At 38.2% G+C, this 21,602-nt stretch overlaps 1 protein-coding gene across 1 annotated transcript in view; it reads right to left on the bottom strand.

Annotated features, from left to right (window-relative positions):
* The window catches only part of LOC124270825 (protein diaphanous homolog 2-like), an 89,464-nt gene extending 68,019 nt beyond the window's left edge, over positions 1-21,445 (bottom strand). The window contains 1 exon segment of the mRNA XM_046705887.1: positions 21,109-21,445. Within this exon segment, the coding sequence (XP_046561843.1) occupies positions 21,109-21,150 (42 nt within the window). The 5' untranslated portion in view covers positions 21,151-21,445.
* Between the last annotated feature and the right edge of the window lie 157 nt (positions 21,446-21,602).

Genomic DNA, 21,602 nt, shown 5'->3' with positions numbered 1-21,602 from the left:
TTGGACATGATTTCTTCCAATTTTAATATCTGTCGATAGGATTGACAGTGTAACACTGATTATATATCAATATCTTCATTCATATCACTGATGTTCTGCCGTTCAAATGAATCCCGAGTTCAATCAATCAGACCCCTTCACAAGCACGCTCTGAAGCACAATTTCACCACAAACATCACGCCAAGTACCCAGTCAAGGAGTTCTACCTATTGGTGGTGGTCCACACATAAAAATATCATTGCTATAGAGACCATGCCATGATTGGTGTGAAAGCTGGTGACTTTAAAAGCTTGATGTGCAATTAAACATCGGAGCCAACATATCAGATATACACAAAAACCGCACAAAACATTTACAGCCACCATAACCCCAGCCATAAGAGCATGTGTACAAGGAATGGGCTCATTCAAACACTGACACATTAACACCCAAAATCACCAAAGTCCACAATGCTGTCTAGATTTGTTTCCGTTTGTTTGTTTTTCTCTGAAAATGGAGAAATTATCTGGACATCTTTCTATATATATATCAAAAATGACTACTAAGGCCAAAACAAAATATAAAGAATATATATGAAGTGCTTTCTTATCGTTTACACCATGTTCACAGACCATGGAATTAAGAAATTTACCATCTCTTTTCAGTAAACCACACAATTCTCATTTGAAAAGTTGCATATGTTTTGTTATATCCTTACTAAAGCTCAGTTTATAAGTTACATTAGGCATAAAACATTTGGTTTGATGCATTATCTGTTTCTTTCAGGTCCAGTGGTTCAATTTGTAAACCAAAACAGAACTGTTAATCCTCCAGTTTTGGCCACTTGTCCAAAGCCCAAGTCCAGTAAAATTCTATTTGGTCCAGTAATATTTACTACTTAACTATCATATAACAACACTGAAATGTACTTAATGGATGTTATGAGCCAAGTTGAGGGAACTCACTCAACTTATCAACAGTTTCTTCACAGATTCTTTTCTGGAGGTCTTTTGATCACAATCCCTCGTGCATTTTCTGATAATACATCTGGTAAGTTTCTAAACTACAGTATCCTGATTCCCCAACAAAAAATACATCACACTGACATTTCACCAACAAGACACTGATTGATTGATTGATTGATTGATTGATTGATTGATTGATTGAATGAGAGAGTTAAGACAAAACAATTCGGCTCTGCAGCCATACCATGGTGTTACAAATGATGGTAGACCCTTGAGACCTTGTTGGTAGACCCTTGAGACCTTCTTGGTAGACCCTTGAGACCTTCTTGGTAGACCCTTGAGACCTTCTTGGTGTATTTAAATCCAAGTTTCTCAACAATAGTAGTCATCAAAACAGTGAAATGTTTTTGGCATCATTTACACTGGTAGAGTTTATGTATCTGTGAAGCTCCTGGTCATAATGCCAAACAAAGAACTTGTCCGCCTTGTACTCCCTGAAACCATAGTGATCGGTCACTGGAACCAGGAGTTGAAAATTCCACTATGAAAATTCATCTTGAGACTTGACCAACCTGATTTGTCTGATTGTCACACAAGAAGTTTACATTACTGTTGTGAAAGAACAAAAATAGTACTCGCTTGAAGCATTCATTTTGTTCAGTGTAACAGATTGGGTGTCTTGAGCCTTATATAAGAAAGTGTTGGATTTGGTCCAAAAATTGATCAGTTTCTGATACAAAGGGTGTCATGACCTCAAGTCAAAATCTAAATTTGAAACAAGATGTTTTGTGCATAACATTCCTATTTCTTTGCCAATTAATTAACACTGCCCTCCAGCTATAGATGGCAGCACATGACTTATCACCCCTGGATCAGACAAACCGGTTGATATTTGATGATATTTGAGCAATGATCTATGCAATGATCTATGCGTTGTGACACATTTACACACAATCAAAGTAACCAATCCCTTCCATCTGATCCATTCCATTGACTCTTACAACCAGCATGGTAGACCTAGACCAATCCAGATTCCAATGGGTGTATATTTACCAGCAGCTTTGACTCAGAACAAGTAGATCATCACAGTTAGTATAAATGCAAGCAAACAATTTCTGCACCGACACAACACTGTGAACCTTCATGAACTGTACAACAAGCTGGTAAAACAAGGTAAAAAGCATAATCTCTCCGTGAGAATTTAGCCAACCCTGCCAATCAATGCTGGGTTAATCAGTGAGTGAGCGAGCGAGTTTGGTTATACGCCGCTTTTAGCAATATTCCAGCAACATCACGGCGGGGAACACCTGAAATGGGCTTCACACATTGTACCCATGTGGGACATCGAACCCGGGTCTTCGGTGTGATGAGCAAAGGCTTTAACCACTAGGCTACCCCATCGCCCCCTGGGTTAATCGGAGTTCTGTCCATGGCCTGATGATACCATAGATCTAGAGATCATGATTGGTGCCTTCTGTGAAAGTTGTCCCCTTGTAATTAGTCAAATTGTTAATTGTCTGATGAAGGAAGAACATGAAAGGTGGGCTTATATATGAATAAATGTCAAATGCTTGAATTGATTTAAACTTGTAGCAACTCCATAACTATGAGTGTCTTCGAGCCAAGGACAGAAAATGGCCACTAGACTGTTAGTCGGAGACTAGTTAAAATCAAGGACAAGTACCAGGTAGGGTTTTTTTTTAAATCCTAGTTATTTAACATAAACGACTGGTCAGGACAGAGCTTAGGACATGTTGCATTTGATCAATAGTGTATTTATCAAAGGTTGTCCACAAAAAGGGACATCCATCAAGCCTGAAACACAAAAACAGGAGCGAAATTCTTTCCACGGTACTGACCAATCTAAAACATCCACAAAAGTCATCACAATTCATGAAATTTGCATTAGAGACTCATTGATCAATGACCTGATATGGCTGCACAAAACTACAGCCTGTTGAAAGCAAGTTCGATTGTAATGCAAAAAAGAACCTGTCAGCAAACAGAATGACAAACAGAATCCAACAATTAATGATAACTGAAATTACATTAAGACAATGTCTCAAGTTCACACAAGCACTAACTGAGTAATTCTAGTGTCCTGACCTTGACTATGAATGGACACCAAAATTGAACAGTCTTTGTTCAGTTCGAACATATTCGCCAACAAAACAGATTCAGGCCCCCATAAACTAACCCATTCCATATCGGCATTACCTGTTGGTATCCCTTCCCAGCCATCCAATACCTAAAGTTGTTCATCATTACTCCATGGCTGCAGGTTGTAAATGTCCTTTGTAAATGCGTCGTCTGCTTGCCCCGAGTGAGGTGCAATGATTGTTCTGCAGCAGCAGGTATGATTCCGGTCCACGACAGGTGTTACCTATGCTCTAAACACAGCATCTGAGGCTCTCTCTGAAGGGACACCATCTCACCTCTCGACAAATTCCCTATTGGCTGAGTTTGCAGCTTGTACATACTGGATGTGTGAAAAGACGCTGCCGATCAAACTAATATCAATACCAGTAAAGAGGGTCTTGAAAAAACACCAGAAGTAACAATTTACTGACATGTTCTTTGTTGTTTCAAGTTTGCCGATAGTTGCAGAGGTTATAAAAATGATAAATCAGTGAATATTCCGATACTGACTTTAAAATGGGTACTATAAATATGGGCATTGTTATACACATATCAAGCTTTTGTCAGTTTAACACTGCACTCTGCAAATCTTCTCACCACAGAGGTCTTGAAATAATCGTGTCTGGACCAATCATCAGATGACTGACATAATAAACATTCATCTTTCATACATTGGCAGTGTTCACGAATAGTGCCTGACCCTCTGACAAATCCGGCAGATTCACCAACGGTCAGATAGAACTGTACACCCGCCGGTCCCAGTGTGTGACTGTATTATATTTCACAATGACTTTGACTGAAGTTGTTATATTTGACAAGTGACACTTGTTTGCTGTTTATAAATCTTTGTTTGTTAATAATTTCAATGCCAATTATAAGAAATGTTAAATCTGCAATGTGTGTTTAATTTTATTCTATGGGTCCTGTGAATTTTCAATGGGTCAGACAGACATCTGAAACTACAGGACCCAATGTCCTGTTACTTTGAAACACCATTCGTGAACACTGCATTGGAATACACAATCCTTGTTTCAAAACTAAGTGATCATGGTGATTTGATCACCTGCTACAATCAGCATAGGTTGCTCGGGACTTATTCTTACACAGACTTCCAAAATTAAATATGGACATACTGATACTTCAGTCACATTACAATGTGTATCATGGTTATTACTAAAAGATTTCTCTCAACCTGTTTGTGTGAATTCTTGATTTATTGAATAAAACACATTGAAAAAGTCAAATGGATTGGACAAGAGTGACACTTTTGTTTGTTTGTTGTTTAATGCCTCACTCAGCAATATTTCAGCTACATGGCAGTAGTCTGTAAATAATCAAGTCTGGACCAGACAATCGTCAGCTGATAAACATCATGAGCATCTGTCTACACATTTGGGATACGATGGCATTTGTCAACCAAGTCAGCGAGCCTGACCACCCGATCCCTTTATTAGTTAATGCCTCTTCTTACAAATGATAATGCGCACAAGCATGGGTTGCTTCCGACCAATTCTAATCCGGATCTGCAAGGATACAAGAAGTGGCCTTCTTCTTACATGATTTCTTTAAGTCACAAATTCATTGGAAGGGTTACCACCCTAATTAACAGATTTTCAATTGACAAGTTCATAACTATGCCATTAGTTGTTCAGTTACACACATGAAAGAAAATTACAAAATCTAAAGTCATTAATCTATGCGAGAGGCAATTACAATAATTACTGATAGTACTGCAGCACACGGAAGCGAATGAGTACAAAGTTCACTAAAGTTTATGTCAGGTCATTTTGGAAATTACATAGATTGATTAGAAAACATCAGAAGTTGATCCTACCAACCAATATACTCAATCAAGTCCCTACATCCTTGATCCTATGTGTAATTACTACCTTATTTTTCATGTATCTCAACCAACCCACGCTTTTGCATAAAAACTGAAAGTGAAAGTCTTTTATGCCTGACCGGTCTTTCAACCTACAAGTTTCCTTCATGCCAAACAAATTCAATGGGTAGACATAGTAGTCACAAATATCAGCGACAGTTTCCATTTCCTCGTAAAACAATAGTCCATTACTTTGAAGCATGTATTGTCTCAAAGCCTGTGTTATCTCAAACGCTGTTTTTGTTAACGCTGCACTCTGCAATTTTCCAGCTATATAGTGGTGGTCTGAAAACAATCGAGTCGGGACCGGCCAATCAAGTGATTGACATCATGAGCATCAATGTATGTGATTGGGATTTGATGACAAGTGTCAACCAAGTCAGCAAACCTGAATACCCTATCCCATTAGTTGCCTCTTACGACAAGCATGGTTTGAAGAAGACCAATTCTAACCCGATCTTTACAGGTTATCTCAAACAAAGTTTCTGTATGGTCTAAACACTACATAGTGTTCCTGTAGTATTGCAGATCCACAACCAGCAATAACTGAGTCAAGGAACACCACTCTTAATGTACGTCTTTACTTATATTAAGGAAACCTGCTACTTTCAGCAAATAAGCAGAATATAATGACACCTTGGTATTTCACAATACATGACACATGATACGTGATACACGAGGATACACTAGCTGACAATTAGCAGTCTACTCAAGGCTTTCACGGGATGAAGCACTCCTACATTTGATGACTGCTTCTTGCAAACTGCTTCTTGCAAACTGCTTCTTGCAAACTGCTTCTAACACTCAATGTGACGATTCATATTTGATGCAACATGTAAAGTCAGTCAGTTTAAACTTTTACCATAACATCAAAGGGACTGTTAAAGACTCAGTTTATGTATTCCATTAGAGTCAGTGCCAATCACTTTTGAATCAAATACCTGTCACTCAACATAAATTTCCATGGTTGTTGGTGTTAATATGGTGACTTTTATTACCGAAACTTGCTAGACCGAAAGAAATTTGACTAGACGCTGGCTACAGACCAGTGGTTTTAGTCACAGACGGCCATTTCCATGATAATGCTCATGCAAAATCTTATAAAAACAGTAGTCAAAATATAAACAGTTGTATCTTAATATACAACCTGCTAAATATACAACCTGCTAATAGACAAATGGCTTCCTGGTCGTTCAAATGCTGACAAATCTTACAAAAGACTGTTACGACCCAACAAAATCTGAATGACCCATAATACACCTGAGACAATCTCAAGCTTGAGTTAATATCAGTGACTGGCAGACGGAAGATGCACTCATACAACTGTTGTTCAAAAAGCAAATAAACACTCAAACAAAACATGTTTGTTTCAGAATTTTTGAGGCTGATATTTTTCACAATGACAGGTTGTTTTTGTATCATACAGACAATGTAAACAGAGGCTTGCTTGACATGGTGAGCCATGTTCCTATGTCATTGCATCGTCTTAGAAATAGAGTTATCTGTCCATGCTGTGTACATAAATTCAAGAGGAAAGACCTGATGATGTGATGTGGATGGTGCCAAGAACTGAACCACTGCTTAGTTTTGTCTCAATCCCAAACATTCTTCGCGTGATTATGTGTCAAATTCAGATACCTTTTCATAACACCTGGCTTCAACTCCACAAGATTGATCTGACATTTGTGTCTGTTCTGAAAATCCTTGCTAAACCTCTCTTATCCAATGCAGGAAATAAATACCTGTATATTCCAATACCTTGAGCTGGATGGATAATAAATGCAGCTGAATAGAAAGGCCTATCGACTGTATTTGAAACCATACAGATTCTACTGAGCATGCTAAACTTAAGCCATGACCTAGACCTTGGATTTCATATTCCTTCACCTTATAGTCATGGCACAACAAAAATGTCTGATCTAGTGAATAATTCAGTTAAAAAATTACTTTTCAACACACTTCGCCATCTGTCATCAGTTTCTTTGAGAAACATGAAGTAACAGTAACACTAACAGCTTGTGCATCTTTGGTTTGAGTTACAGTACATGTACTATTTAAAAAGAACTGAAGGACAATTTTATTTTCAATATTACTACAGAATTAGGTGGTTTTAACATCACAGTGAAGTACTTCCATGACATATATTGCGTCCTGTGAAGATCCAGGTTAGAATTGGTCTTCAGTAACCAATGGTTGTCACAAGAGGCAACTAGTGGTATTGGGAGGTCAGGCTCCCTGACTTGGTTGACACATGTATGTATGTCATCATATCCCAATTGCGTAGATCAATGCTCATGATGTTGATCACTGGATCATCTAGTATATACTCGATTATTTACAGACCACCATATAGCTGGAATAAAGCTGAGTCCGGCAAAATAAGTAACTCACTCACTCACTCTATATTGCATCCTATACATATACACATCAAGACCAATGGGAAGCAAAAATGCAACTGCATGAATCATTAATACTAATTTACTTGTAACATGCTCTAAACTGAACTGAACTCTTCTGATGGACAAACAATCCAACTCCAGACTAATCTGTTTCTGATTACGTCCACTTAGTCTTTAAGTTTCGCTTCAAGCACATCCTAATGGATTCAGAACATTGACATGTGATGACATTAAAATTCTTGGAAGAGAAGTGCGTCACATGATACCAAAGGAAGACATCAAGTAGGTCATGCTCATCAGGGGAATCCCCCAACATGCGTGTTTCAAAGTCCCTGTCCACCATCATTAAGCTGGAATACTGCTCACTACAGCGTTAAAAACAATCGCAGTCACTGAATCTCATTACTTTCACTTCCGTCAAGCTCTTCATGTAATGTGAAATCTCTAAATGAAGCAAGTCTAGATTCCCCAGGTTCAGAATCTGTCTCTTTTTCAGGTGAAATGGAGTTAATGTTTGTATCAAAATAAGGCCAATACAAAAAATGTTACAGTTCCGATTACACCTCTTTAAAATTTAGGGTAGGTAGGATTTTATCATTTTTTTATACATTTTTTTAAGAAGTATAGTACAAACTAATAACATTTATAATTGTGTAACTGTTTATTTTATCAAGCTTGCAGCCATCATGTCAACTTTCTCTATCAGAATGACCGATGTCCATCGGTGCCGAAAAAAACATGGTATCTGAAAGCTTATTTTATGCAAACCACTTTTAAAAAATTGGGTCATCACCAGAATTCAAGGGTCGGTCGGGTAATCGGAACCACAACATTGTTTTTTTAGGCCTTATATACATTTAGAGACCGAGTGTTAGTCTATCCCAACATTATCACCACTGTTCTTCTATATCACTTGGACTTGCAAGTAGATTGACCCACGTGAAACATTTGGTACCTATATCCTGCAAATCATGCCAAATGAGGATGGTGTTGTGCTACACTTCTGCATCGTTTTTCATAAATATCATTCAGAAGATTGAGTTTCCAATAATAACCCTTAGCAGTTTAGAAGTGTAATACAAAAATGATGCACCTTAATGTCTTAAAATGTTTACTATGTTCCAACATTTGTTTAATATAACTGAAGGAATGATATACACTTCAACATTAAAACAGCATCTGGCAAACAGTAAAATGACCTATTAGATCATTTAGTTTCATAAATTAGATTTAACAATACATAATGAGGAAAAGTGGTGAACAGGTTGGATAGCTCTCTTTTGATAGTATTGAAGGAAGTTAATCACAAGGCAGGCCCAATATCAAAGGCTTGTAAGAGCAGTATGCATAGTGAATAGGATCATCATGATCATCATAAGAAGAGACACTTGAGTCCAATGCGTCATTGTCACCAGCTGGTTTCACAAACTGGCTTCACGATCTTGCTTTACGAACTGGCTCATCCAACCACCTGGGAGTGGACTGTGTAACAAGTATAGGGCACTCCAGTGTTTGTTCATGTCAATGGTTTGTTTTGGGAGATACATTCCATAAGGATGTTGTGTCAAGTATAAACCAATCGTGTCATCCAGCAAACAATGGTTTTGACAAACTCTAAAGAACCACTTACTTCACGATAACCAAAGTTCATTATACACGCATTTAAAATACACAAGAGGATCAAACAACTTTAATACACTGACTGACTGACTGAGTTTGGTTTCACCGCTTTTAGCAATATTCCAGCAATCACGGCAACACAGAAATGGCTACCCATGTGGGGATTCAACCCGTAGGCTACCCCACCTCCCCTTTAATACACAGCAAGAGGACCAAACAACTACTTTGTTGCATATGCCAGTTTGTTATAACTTAAATGTATGCCTGTTTCTTGATACTTGATTGTTATTTGAATTGTCCCGAAAGTTTGATCGAGGAGTGATAAATACTTTAATATGGGAAGGAAACTGTCTGTTCTGATCTGTGCACAATCAATATTACTGTTCCACTTCTACTCTCATGATTAATGATCATGTTATTTACTGTAGGCTGAAGGATGACTCTTACAGTCCCTGGTCCCAAACAGTCTCAAACCTGAAAGTCTTGTATAGCTGCCTTCAGATGTCATGTCTAGCATCTGACTTCTCCATCCCGCGAAATCTTCAAACAGTGTTCCACTTCCAACCACTTCAACATAGCTAATAATTCACAGGCATTTTGTAACAGATATTTGAGGCCCATTGTTGTGACATCAAGACTTAATAGGTCCAATAGCTGTGATATCAGGATAGGGTAGATCCCCGTTTTGAGATATTGAGTGTTGAGGTGTCGGGGCAGGGTAGGTGCTTGTTTGAATCATGAATGAGTGAGTTTTGTTTTACGCTGCTTATAGCAATATTCCAGCAATATTACCACGGGGATACCAGAAATGGGCATCACACATTGTACCCATGTGGGGAATCGAACCCGGGTCTTTGGCGTGATGAGCGAACGCTTTAACCACTAGGCTAACCCACCCGTTTAGAGATAATGGGGCAGGGTAGATCCCAGTGTAGTGACACCAGGGCAGAGAAGGTCATGTGATAGGTTTTGCGATATTGGAGCAGAGATGATCTCTCTCTGCTGCCTCAGAGCATTGGTATCATGATGCAACAATATGTCAGTGTATCGTCCCACCAGGGCAAGATACATCCAAGTAACTCATGCTTGAAGAGGATGTTGATACCTCCTTCCGCAGCCAACCAAAACAATTCACAATTCAACAAACAGACCCTCCAGTAGAAATCCCAGTGAACATTGACCAAGATGGCCACATTCCTGACCGAAGCTTCTGACAACAGAGGCAATATGGGAACACATTACAGTGACATCGGCAAACAGAGTCAACTACAGAATTAGACCAGGACCGCACACAATGTGACCAAGAAATAACACAACTAGTTTGCGGATCATTACACTGACATTTAGTCACATATAAAAATCTCTTATTTACAGAAAATATTCACAAAAATAACCAAAATCAAAATGGGACTAAATTATTCCAGACTTGATTTGGACGACGGTTTCAGTATATCCCCTTGGGTCTGGGAGATAGACTAGTGGACCACAAAGGGGCACATTTTGCCCTTGTGACTACACATCGCCATGCTGCTACCAGGGTTTATAGACACCAAGATGTCAGTTTTACACACATAAAGAGCCTTCTTCGATTCAATCAGACTAGACTATCGCTTATGTATTCTTATTGATATGTTTGGGGGGTTTGGGTTAACCTGACAAATGGCTTAGTAAACAAACCCTTTTATAATATTGATTGAGGCTATCTCGTTTACAAAAATACAATAGTGAATGAATGAAATTATATGCCATTTATATTTCCTATCAATATCAGAGGCACCAGAAATGTGTTTCATGTGATTGAAAATGGACCTTTGAAAGGTAATAATAATGACAATGTTAATTTTTGTGCCTAGAATCCAACCCGACGCTGTTCTCTGGCGTTACATTATTACCCTGACGGAAATGTACTTTCAAAACCACTACTAGGTCCGTACATCCGCTTCCCAGGTACCCATTTTGAACAGCTGGGTGGAGTGAGTGCAATGTGGACGAAGTGCCTTGCCCAGGGACACAACACAGTATGAGACCCGGGTCATAAATTTTAGTGTCTCCACCGGGAATCGAACCAAGGCCTTTGGCGTGAGAGGCCAGCATGCTAACCACTACACCACGGTGCTCCACAAGGTCAACACTTTGATTACAAAAACATACATACATGATATAGATGTTATAGAAAATGCTTATTCACAGCTTAAAAACTAACATTAACATGAAATTGGCCACAGATTTAAAAACATACCAATAAACTGAATCCTACAACAAATCTGAAAACATCAAAATCTTAAAAAGTTTTTTTCATGAAACTCCCCCCTATCAGGACCCTCCTCATCAATAATGCCCAATAAACCAATACAAATTTGATGCAATGACTACACATGGCTGGGTCCTCATACAGCCCCTTCCACAACAGATGTCCCCATCAACAGGCTCTCCACAAAACATAAGCATCAATTCACAAGATTCAATAGCTGAGGATTTCAATTTGGACACTGGTACGTCTACAGTGAAGGTGTCATCACACAACTCGTCATTGTGCCTTGTCACACAGCTGAGGTAAGTTTCAGGATGATGTACATACAACCACGTGGTGCTGTTAATGTTATCGTGTGTAACAAAAGATAAAACACCTAAGTGGAGTAATCGATAACAACTCTTTGTGGAGCGACAGATGCTTATGTAGACTATACTATGAATTATTGATTGGTGGGATATTTTCACAATCATTTTTCCATTTATTAATAAGATTTAACTCAAATGGCTACAACAATGATTTACCCATGTTTTGTATCCTGACAGAACATTTGTATCATGGCTGGGTTTAGACTTGCAGAAGTCTCTAAGGTTATAAATAGTTTAAATGATAATTTTTAATAAACATAAATATCCCTCTTACAGACTGCTGTCCTTAGACTGTGCTGTCCGCTTATCTAGATTTGCCACTTTGAAAGAATTACTGTACATCAGTACATCCGGGGCAGTGGAGTAGGCTAGTGGTTAAAGCGTTAAAACTGGTCACAAGGCCGAGTTGGCTCAAGTTTGATTCCCCACATGGGTACAATGTGTGAAGCCCATTTCTGGTGTCAACTGCCGTAATATTGCTGGAATATTGCTAAAAGTGGCATAAAACCTCACTCACTCACTCACTCAGTACAGCCCTGGAGCAAGGCTAGGCTGGGTTCAACTCACCCACTAGTCAGTTGGTTCAAGACAAGTGAAAATGTAACAGGAAATTTATTTTACATAAACCAATCATCCATTATGAGCATCAGATTAGTTGTATGTGGTTTCTTTCCCTGCATATTCCTGTACCGAAAATACATAATACACATACACTATTTTCGAAATTAAGAATAGTCACGAATTGTTAACTTTTTACGAACTGGTTGAGGAAAACCCAGGTAAATCTACATCAGTTGAAACCTCATTATACTCAGGCTGTCATCATATATTTATAATATCATATATTTACAATATTGCTGAATGCTGTATAAATCAACATAAAATGAGCACATATTCTTGCAAATTTGTCATGGAAATCAATAACCTTGACTTTTCGTGAAAGAATCATACAAAATGATATCTTGTTCAAAACTAAGGATGATGGTCCATTGGTCCTAAATTTAATGTAAACAACATATTTTAGGTCCTCTCATTAAAATACATAATCCATAATCGATTATCAATAATCGATAACTGAATACTGATTGATTATTGATAAATATCTGAAAACGAACTTTGAGTAAAACTGCCAAAATATTCTGAGAGAAATCAAATTATAAAACATCACTGCAAAGGGTTGACATATTTAGCCTTGAATCACTAACAACTCTCCATCCTGAAGATAATTTAGAAGCAGCCCATGACTAAAGACCTAACTTTCTGTATTGTATGAGCAAACTAAAATGTTATTTCATCACAAAAGTTTATGAATGATATTATAGATGACACAATTTTCATATCGATATTCATTAAGAATTCTTTCCATCAATGACATTTCTGAATATCAATGTTCTAAGACAGGCTATAACGCACTAAAAGCCCCTAGGCAAGGCATCAAATATCATTTCACAACCTCAATATCAAGGTTCATACTAAATCAGGACAACATGAATTGTTGCAGGCCTAATTGCATTCCATTTCAAGCAGCACTAAAGGCTGAACAGCCTGAATTGCACGACTATATTAACAAGGTTGATAATCATGTTGGTTTAACACAGCTTACGACAGCTTTCCAGTTATAGGCGAAAGGGCAAAATAATTACAGGTATTTGCAGACATGTTTAAATGACTGAACTTACAAAAGAGAGATTGGAGACTCAACAGATTTTTTGACAGCATTAAACTGTCAGGGGAAAGAACAGTCCATGTAAAATTAAAATCTGAAGGGTTTAAAATTCCTATTGCAAGGATACACTTAAAACATTAATTGCACAGTTAAAATGTTTCCAGGGCCTTTTCACTTCAAAAATACCTTCATCTTATGGTGAGTGAGGGAGTTTCACGCCACTTTTAGCAATATTCCAGCACTATCACGACAGGGGACACCAGAAATGTGCCTTACACATTGTACCCATGTGGGGAATCGAACCCGGGTCTGCGGCATGACGAGCGAACGCTTTAACTACTAGGCTACCACACATTGTGGACATGTGGCAGAAAAGATTTTTGATTATCACTGTTACATGAAGCTCAATTTCTTTCTGCAATAAATACAATCCTCATTCAGTTATTACCTATTCAGTTATCATTGAACCTTGGATAACATGAAGCATCTGTGTATGTCCCTTCAACTTCCACACAACAGTGTTTGACTATCTCCCAAAAGGAACACTGGTAGGGCTGCAACGATTCGGTTTGATTCATCGAAAATCAAATCTGACACCTTAGTTTCAATATTCGATAACCATTACCACTATTTCCATTCGATACTTGAATACCTATTTAAATTATTTCGATACAGCCTGAACGTAATTTTGACTCCAATATGAGCAGTTTCGAACGCTGAAATAAGGCGCGACGTGATTGGTTGACGCCGGGCTAATTATCCAATGAGAATTGTTGTTAGTAGACATAACCAAGTTGACGATGGATTTCACGCTAAAAAAGCCACCTCGGAGAGTTAAAATAAATTAAATCTGATGTTTTACTTGTATGAAGAATCGAATCGAAAATGATCGAATCGAGGGTCCAGTATCGATTATCGAATCGAGGTCTGGGTGAATCGTTGCAGACCTAAACCCTGGTTCATCACTTGAGGGACCTGTGGCATAGTTTCTGTTCCTGTACTAGAACTTGTTAAGAGAAGTTTTAGGCACACGGTGCATTGTTGTACTCTTCCTTGTTTACACACTTCAAATAATTTTCATCCACAAAACACCCGGCAGTTGAAACCACCAGTTGGCATAAGTGACACTGACAGGGACTTTATGATGTAATATTATGTTGTATAAGCGATGAAAAAGAAATATGTGAATACTGGTCAATAGTGGGATCAGTCTTGCTAGGGCATGATGACACACAGCCAGGTTACAACCAGAGGTCAATAGTGGGATCAGTCTGGCTAGGGCATGATGACACACAGCTAGGTTACAACCAGAGGTCAATAGTGGGATCAGTCTGGCTAAGGCATGATGACACACAGCTAGGTTACAACCAGGTTACAACCAGTGGTCGATAGTCGGATCAGTCTGGCTAGGGCATGATGACACACAGCTAGGTTACAACCAGTGGTCGATAGTGGGATCAGTCTGGCTAGGGCATGATGACACACAGCTAGGTTACAACCAGTGGTCGATAGTGGGATCAGTCTGGCTAGGGCATGATGACACACAGCTAGGTTACAACCAGTGGTCGATAGTGGGATCAGTCTGGCTAGGGCATGATGACACACAGCTAGGTTACAACCAGTGGTCGATAGTGGGATCAGTCTGGCTACGGCATGATGACACACAGCTAGGTTACAACCAGTGGTCGATAGTGGGATCAGTCTGGCTACGGCATGATGACACACAGCTAGGTTACAACCAGTGGTCGATAGTCGGATCAGTCTGGCTAGGGCATGATGGCTAGGGCATTTTCAGGGGTCAACGACTGACACCATCTGCTGACAACAGATATGTACTATTAAAATCTGTGGCTTAAAGGTCACATGCAACGTAAAACACAACTTTACAGATTCTGATACCTTTCGGTATGGATTTACCGAAACAAATCGTCAAAAATGCAAATTCAACTTATAAAGTTGAAAAATAACGCGATGAAAAAAAACACGCGAAATCGGAGTTCAAACGTTTCACTAATTTTCCCCAGACTTTTCTGGGGAAAACGGGTTTCAACAGCTGGGCTGCGCTCATAGCACGTGCGCAGTGAAATAGGTTCGCGCAGCTTGGAAGCGGGTTGTCCGGTGAATACTCGGTGAAGGCTTTGGTGTGAGCTATTTTTCTAATGTTTTGTTGATATCTCACAGGCGCTGAGCTTTTATATGTTATGACAGTAAATAAACTGTTTATATAATTTCATTTGTCTATTTCACCACACGTTCTTCTTACCGAGTCACTTTCTCAGTTCGATATTTAAAAGCAATGTCATTATTTAGCGTTGACACAATTTCTAACTGTGATATAGATATGTCGTTGTCACAGACAAAACTCAATGTCTTGTTTTATTGACACCTGTGTGTCTGCCTGCCTGTCTGCTAATGACAATATTCAATACACAACTGCGATCACTGACCACATGCAATTTGAACTTAACACCAATCAGGCTATACACCATAAACAAAATGCATTGACTTATGGCCTGAGTTCGTTCTCTGTCACATTATGTAATTACACAGACAGGTAGGTGTGATACTTGAACACATGACATGTTATGATGTCTGTTGATTGTAAAATGTTATATACAAAAAATGAGCATGTATTTACAAAACCCAACATCTCTATATATACACACACAATAGCCGTGAGGGCATCTGCAAATGAACCAGCCGTTACACTTGAGTGCACACCCACCCGCTCTGACCGGGTTCGGTATCCCGCCTGCTTCGTTTCTTGGGAAGTAAACCGAAGTACACAATATTGCACTTTTGATTTGCGATTGTACGCTTATAATTTTGATTATATGTTTTTTCATAACCAACAATGTATATTATATGTCATGAATAAGTGATAATTGTGTTTTAATTATGTTTGATTTTTTGGTTGCTTGTGACCTTTAAGGACCCTGTTCCACAAATGATTGTGGCAATTCACCTAGTCTAGCAGTCCCTGAACCACATTATTTTCCCTACTGCCTAGCCCTCCCTGCAATACTAAAGCCCTTACATTAAGCAAGTCCAGATTCCCTCAGGTTCTGAATTTCCCAACTGGGCTCCTTTTCAATTTAAATGGGTCTATTTGTTCCTGCCAGAACTATATACATTCAGAGACTAAGCGTTAGTCAAATGATGTGACTTTTTTCATGCATAAAGTGACAAAATTTCAAATTATTTGTCAAGACGTTACCAGATAAAATAAGGACAATGTGAAAAGGAGATGTATTGTAAATATATTCCAGATCATGAAACATCTTTCAAATGCACTGTAGCATGTCATACGTTGTATCTAAACATTATTTAAATGTAGCATATTGTACACAGTTTCCTCTTTATGTACTCAACAACAGGAAGTAGTCCTACCAAAAACAGTGTGGCTGCTTCATATCAATCACAATCATCAAAATTAATATGACAGATGTCATGAATAGTTTGTTCAAAAAATACAAAATAATATAAAATATAAGTTGTATATTTTAAAAACAAATGCCAATATTTTAGCTCTTATGACTTTATGCCCGGTTGAGCATAGCATTCATAAAATAGGAACTCAATTCTCATGCTATTGGCAGAGACACTGGTAATTGAGACTATTAATAAAGTAATAACTGTTAGTTGATATAACTGCTTTACTTGCTAATTACCCATTCCAAGCTTAAGTATGTGCACAGCTCAATGCGGTCTCTACATAATAACATTCACACAATCAAACAGTCACATATTCATAGTTAATGAGTCGAGATGACCCATTCAGCACAAAACTATGGAAGTAAAGTTCATACTATGAAACAGAGATCTGCATCAGCTTGTAGTCAGTTTGTGTATTGTGAGTGAGTTAGTGAGTTTGTTATTACGCTGCTTTTAGCAATATTCCAGCAACATCACGGTACGGGACACCAGATATGGGATTCATACATTGTACCCATGTGGGGAATCGAACTCAGGCCTTCGGTGTGACGAGCAAAAGCTTTAACCACTAGGCTACCCCACCACCCCATTGAACCACTGACAAGTTAGGGTCACTGACATCAGCATGTACATGATCAAGTCTGAACCAAGTGTGAATGATACCTATGGGCAACAAGCCTTGCCATTTGGATACCAGGGATCGATTTAGTGCCTTGTTACTTGCACTGGTGCAACCCAATGTTACAAAATACAACCTAGCTATGAGTCTATCTTGCACAAGGTGCAAGTGAATTGTTGATAAATAAATCAACAATAAATCTAACATATGCATTGATATGCCAGCCCATTTTTCTTCTAAACTTTGAATAGCTATGGCAATATAACATTGCTATTCATAAACACGTCTCGGCTATGACAGCTCTTGTAAACAGGGATCAGCTGTGTCTCAGTGTTGCTATGGTTTCATGGGTACTACATCACTGATTAAGGTTTATGTGCACCGAAACATTTTAACACACTACGTTGCAACTGGAATTTGGCTGGTGCAACTAGGTCTTTATCTTAGGTTGCACCTGGTGCAAGTAGGTTAACATCTCTTAAATCGAGCCTTGGATACATTGATACAACCAACCAAGCCACAGACTCCAACCACATATTCCATCACTCAATACAACCAGAGGAAGCCGCTGGGACCAATTCCACCCTGGACACCCCATGGCGTCTGTCCAGGAAGTATACAACATTAGTTATGTGTTAACTGAGCGATCTGATTACAAATCATGAAAACGCAATAACAAGGCATGTGACGTCGCACGGTTCAGGAAGTGCAAGGTATAAGTTATAGATAACCCGTAATGGCGACAGCAGGTAGTTCTGCTTGACTGCACACCTTGCAGTCGCCATAACAATAACATAATTTACCACCATCTGCACATAAATTTCTTCCACTGCACGCAAGTTGAGGTTCTTTCAAAACCAGTTCAATACATATAAGTATATTTCAATACCAATATGATCAACAGATAAATGCCTTTGATCTTGTAGGTGATTATTGACTATGAAAGGTTTTCACCTTACACTTTAGATGTGTGTCATTCTGTGCAATGTTTGACAACGAAACTGATTTTCTTCATACACAGATACAAGCCATATATTCATGTCTGCTTAATCATTTTCTTTCACAGCCTGACTACTGGAACTCTTCTATAAGGAAGTTACATTGTTTTGACTTGTTTGCTTGTTGTTCAAAGCCGCATACACTAATGATGCAGCATTATTCCAGCTATATGACGGCGGTCAGTAAATAATCGAATCTGGACCAGACAATACAGTAATCTACATCATGATAATTCAGTTTTGTATTATTTTTATGCAAAAAAATCTCAAAATACAATCAAAATAAACATCTGAATTTAAAAATAAATTTGAAGGAAAAAATAGAAAAAAATATTTTCCCCAGTGAATATCCAAAGAAATCCTTAAATCTAATAATGCAAGTTGGAATTTTTTAACACATTATGTGTTTCCAACAAAATCTATTCCACATCATAAAGTGTACTCCTCAAGTTTCAATCAGACACTGAGACAGACATAACTATGTCAGATAAATAATATATCAATCCCTTTCGCTCATCTTCTTCAAACTGTTTATAGGCAATACAACCCTTTGCTTTGCTGTTATAAATTTCAGCTCTACCCTTTAGATCCACTGGCTTTTGTTTTAATCCTTGGAAAAGTTGCCAACACATGACTTAAATCTTACATTCCTCCTAATCCTTGCTCCAATATCTAATTCTCCGATCATTCAACTCCACAATACTCCCCACAGATGTGGGTGTGAACCTCTGTTGATTTAATACTGCAGCCATGAATATAATGGCTTGTGTTTACACAAGTGATCCACACCTGTAAAGATGATCTACAATAACCTTTCTGTAAATGAAATCATATATACAGGCTACACCTCCAGTAGACTGTTACAGACAGATTTCACGGAGCAATATTCTTCAACCACACTATACTACTCACACTTTGCTAAGGATCACAAAAATTCCCAACTTTAAACATAGATTTATAATTTGAAATTGTATCCATTTAAAACTGGATAATAATAATATGGTAACCCTTCTTTAGGCAAACAGCCACTTTAATCTAACCTTATGTACTTGATATATGAGTAACCATAAAAATGGTTTTCGTGGCACCAATCAAACAATTTGGAAATCATGGAACGAGTCATTGACTAGTACACAACACCTGTCAATAGCAGGTATGGGATCCACAAGATGCAGTGACACACTGAACCCTAGGATCCATGATTACAATAAGCTTAGATATTTAAACCAAATAGTTTTCTGCCGAATCAATGATTTGATCCTTAGCAAAGTGTGAATACTATGTGTAATCACTCTATTCAGATCACTAAGAGGCAAAACTGCCAAGGTCACACTAGAGATGGATGCTGTTTTTTTCATAGATACTTGTGTATCTACTTCAGTATAATCAATCAGTGTATAACTGAAGAAATGGTTAGTGAATTTAGCAAAAACGTTTGTTCTGTTCACACTAAAGTAAGAGGTATCCATTTGTTAGGTCAAAACAAAGGCTATTCTTCAAAACAATTTACATAATTCAGTTATCGATCTCATAAATATATCTTATTGTGATAATATTCTACTTTCTCAAAGGAAAAAACCTTCAATCAATTTTTCCTTTATCGGGAATGTCACTGTCAGGATTATCAACATGAGCATGGTTGTGTTATGCCATTTGTCACTAGCTCGAGTCTGGTGAGGTTAGATATAGGCCAGTTGCAAAACAGCTATTATACTTTATCTTTATCTAAACGGTATTCAACCTTCCAGACAACGGCGTTCAACGCCCTAGAAATAGATCCTGCTGAAAGCCTGCTGCTTAAGTAGCATGTCAGAAAAACAGGAAAGTCAGCACTTCCTGGTAATCATTCATACAACATCCCCCCATAGTGAGTGAGTGAGTGAGTGAGAATGAGTGACATAACAGAAATTTGAATGTCAGTTCAGTCCACTGCACCACTATCAACAAATCTACATTCTACATAACCAATACAGGAGCTGAAATAATTTGTTAACATGTCCCAGAGACACATGCATGAACTGCGTGTTGTAAGAGTTGACTAGCATATGTAAACATGTATAATTGTATAATGTGCATTAATGTAATTCTATAAGATGACTTGGATTCTCCATCATGCTATCAACCACTGGGTTTTTTCTGGTCATGATTCCAAATTACATGTCTCCATGTTACTGGGGATATTGCTTTGAAATTGCTGACTGGGGTAAAATATACAAAACAAGTTCACTCATATATTCACCATTGCAGGCAAGAATAATTGGCTTTACACACCCATGTTGGAATTAATATGTTAACTGAGTATCATCAGCTGGTCAACAAAATTTAAACAACAACCACAGGGCAGAATAGCCACTAAAATCATTACATGTCTGCACACACTTCATTTTTAGAAAACGCAGAACTTGTTTTGATGCTAAATATGAAAGAGTGGTTCATAAAAATATTGAAAGGCAAAGACTTCATGTATGTGTTTGTTAACGACAATGATACTTGACGATTTGTCAAAACAAACAATAAACACCATCGTAAATATCCGACATTTCTTCCAGCGCTGAATCCTATTAAACATTACTATAGAATTTGGATGATGTTAGCTGAAATTATATTGTTTGACTTCATGTTGGTTAAACTAAACATCTAAAGTCCGCAGACAAACGCGTTGACTTGAACAAAAACAATGACTAGGAACTTGGAAAGTCGTCCATGTCATTGTCACAATGACAGTTCAAATTAAGCAATGTCAACAATAAACAGATGTGTTGAAGCTCAAATATGTGGTCTACTTACAAAACTGTTTCTCTTATCCTTATCCTTTTCCTTCCTGTCCATCTTCAAAGTATAATAGCTCCAACCTATTCAGTAATGAAGTTTAGCAGACGCAGCTGCGCCAAATGTAGGTGTGACTACACCAGAAACCTCATCATAAGCAGCGTGTTTGGCCTTCAGTTTAATCAGTGCACATAACCGCTCATAGCAATTGCTAAAATCCTCTCAAACACTGCACACAGGTGTAGGATCGACTGGACAAATGCAATAATGCCGACTGCTGTCAGCTTAGTAAATGTCTCCTTTCACCAAAGAACAACGGTGGTTCAAAAACAGTTCACTTCCCAGTTAGTCATCCCTTTCCGCCATTTTCAGAAATTTACAAGTCTCAGGTCAGAGGTCACTTGTGTCCAATGAAAAGTAATCAACAAAAATAGTCATCCAATCAAAATATGTTTTACAACTGGGTGGGACACCTGCTATTGCTGCGGGAAAATATGTTCGGTTTTTCCTTC

Source organism: Haliotis rubra, unplaced genomic scaffold, assembly GCF_003918875.1.
Source record: "Haliotis rubra isolate DU_JTF1 unplaced genomic scaffold, ASM391887v1 Scf155, whole genome shotgun sequence".
Taxonomy (NCBI): Eukaryota; Metazoa; Mollusca; class Gastropoda; order Lepetellida; family Haliotidae; genus Haliotis; species Haliotis rubra.
The sequence above is the reverse complement of the archived record's forward strand: the minus strand, read 5'-3'. Positions and strand labels throughout refer to the sequence as shown.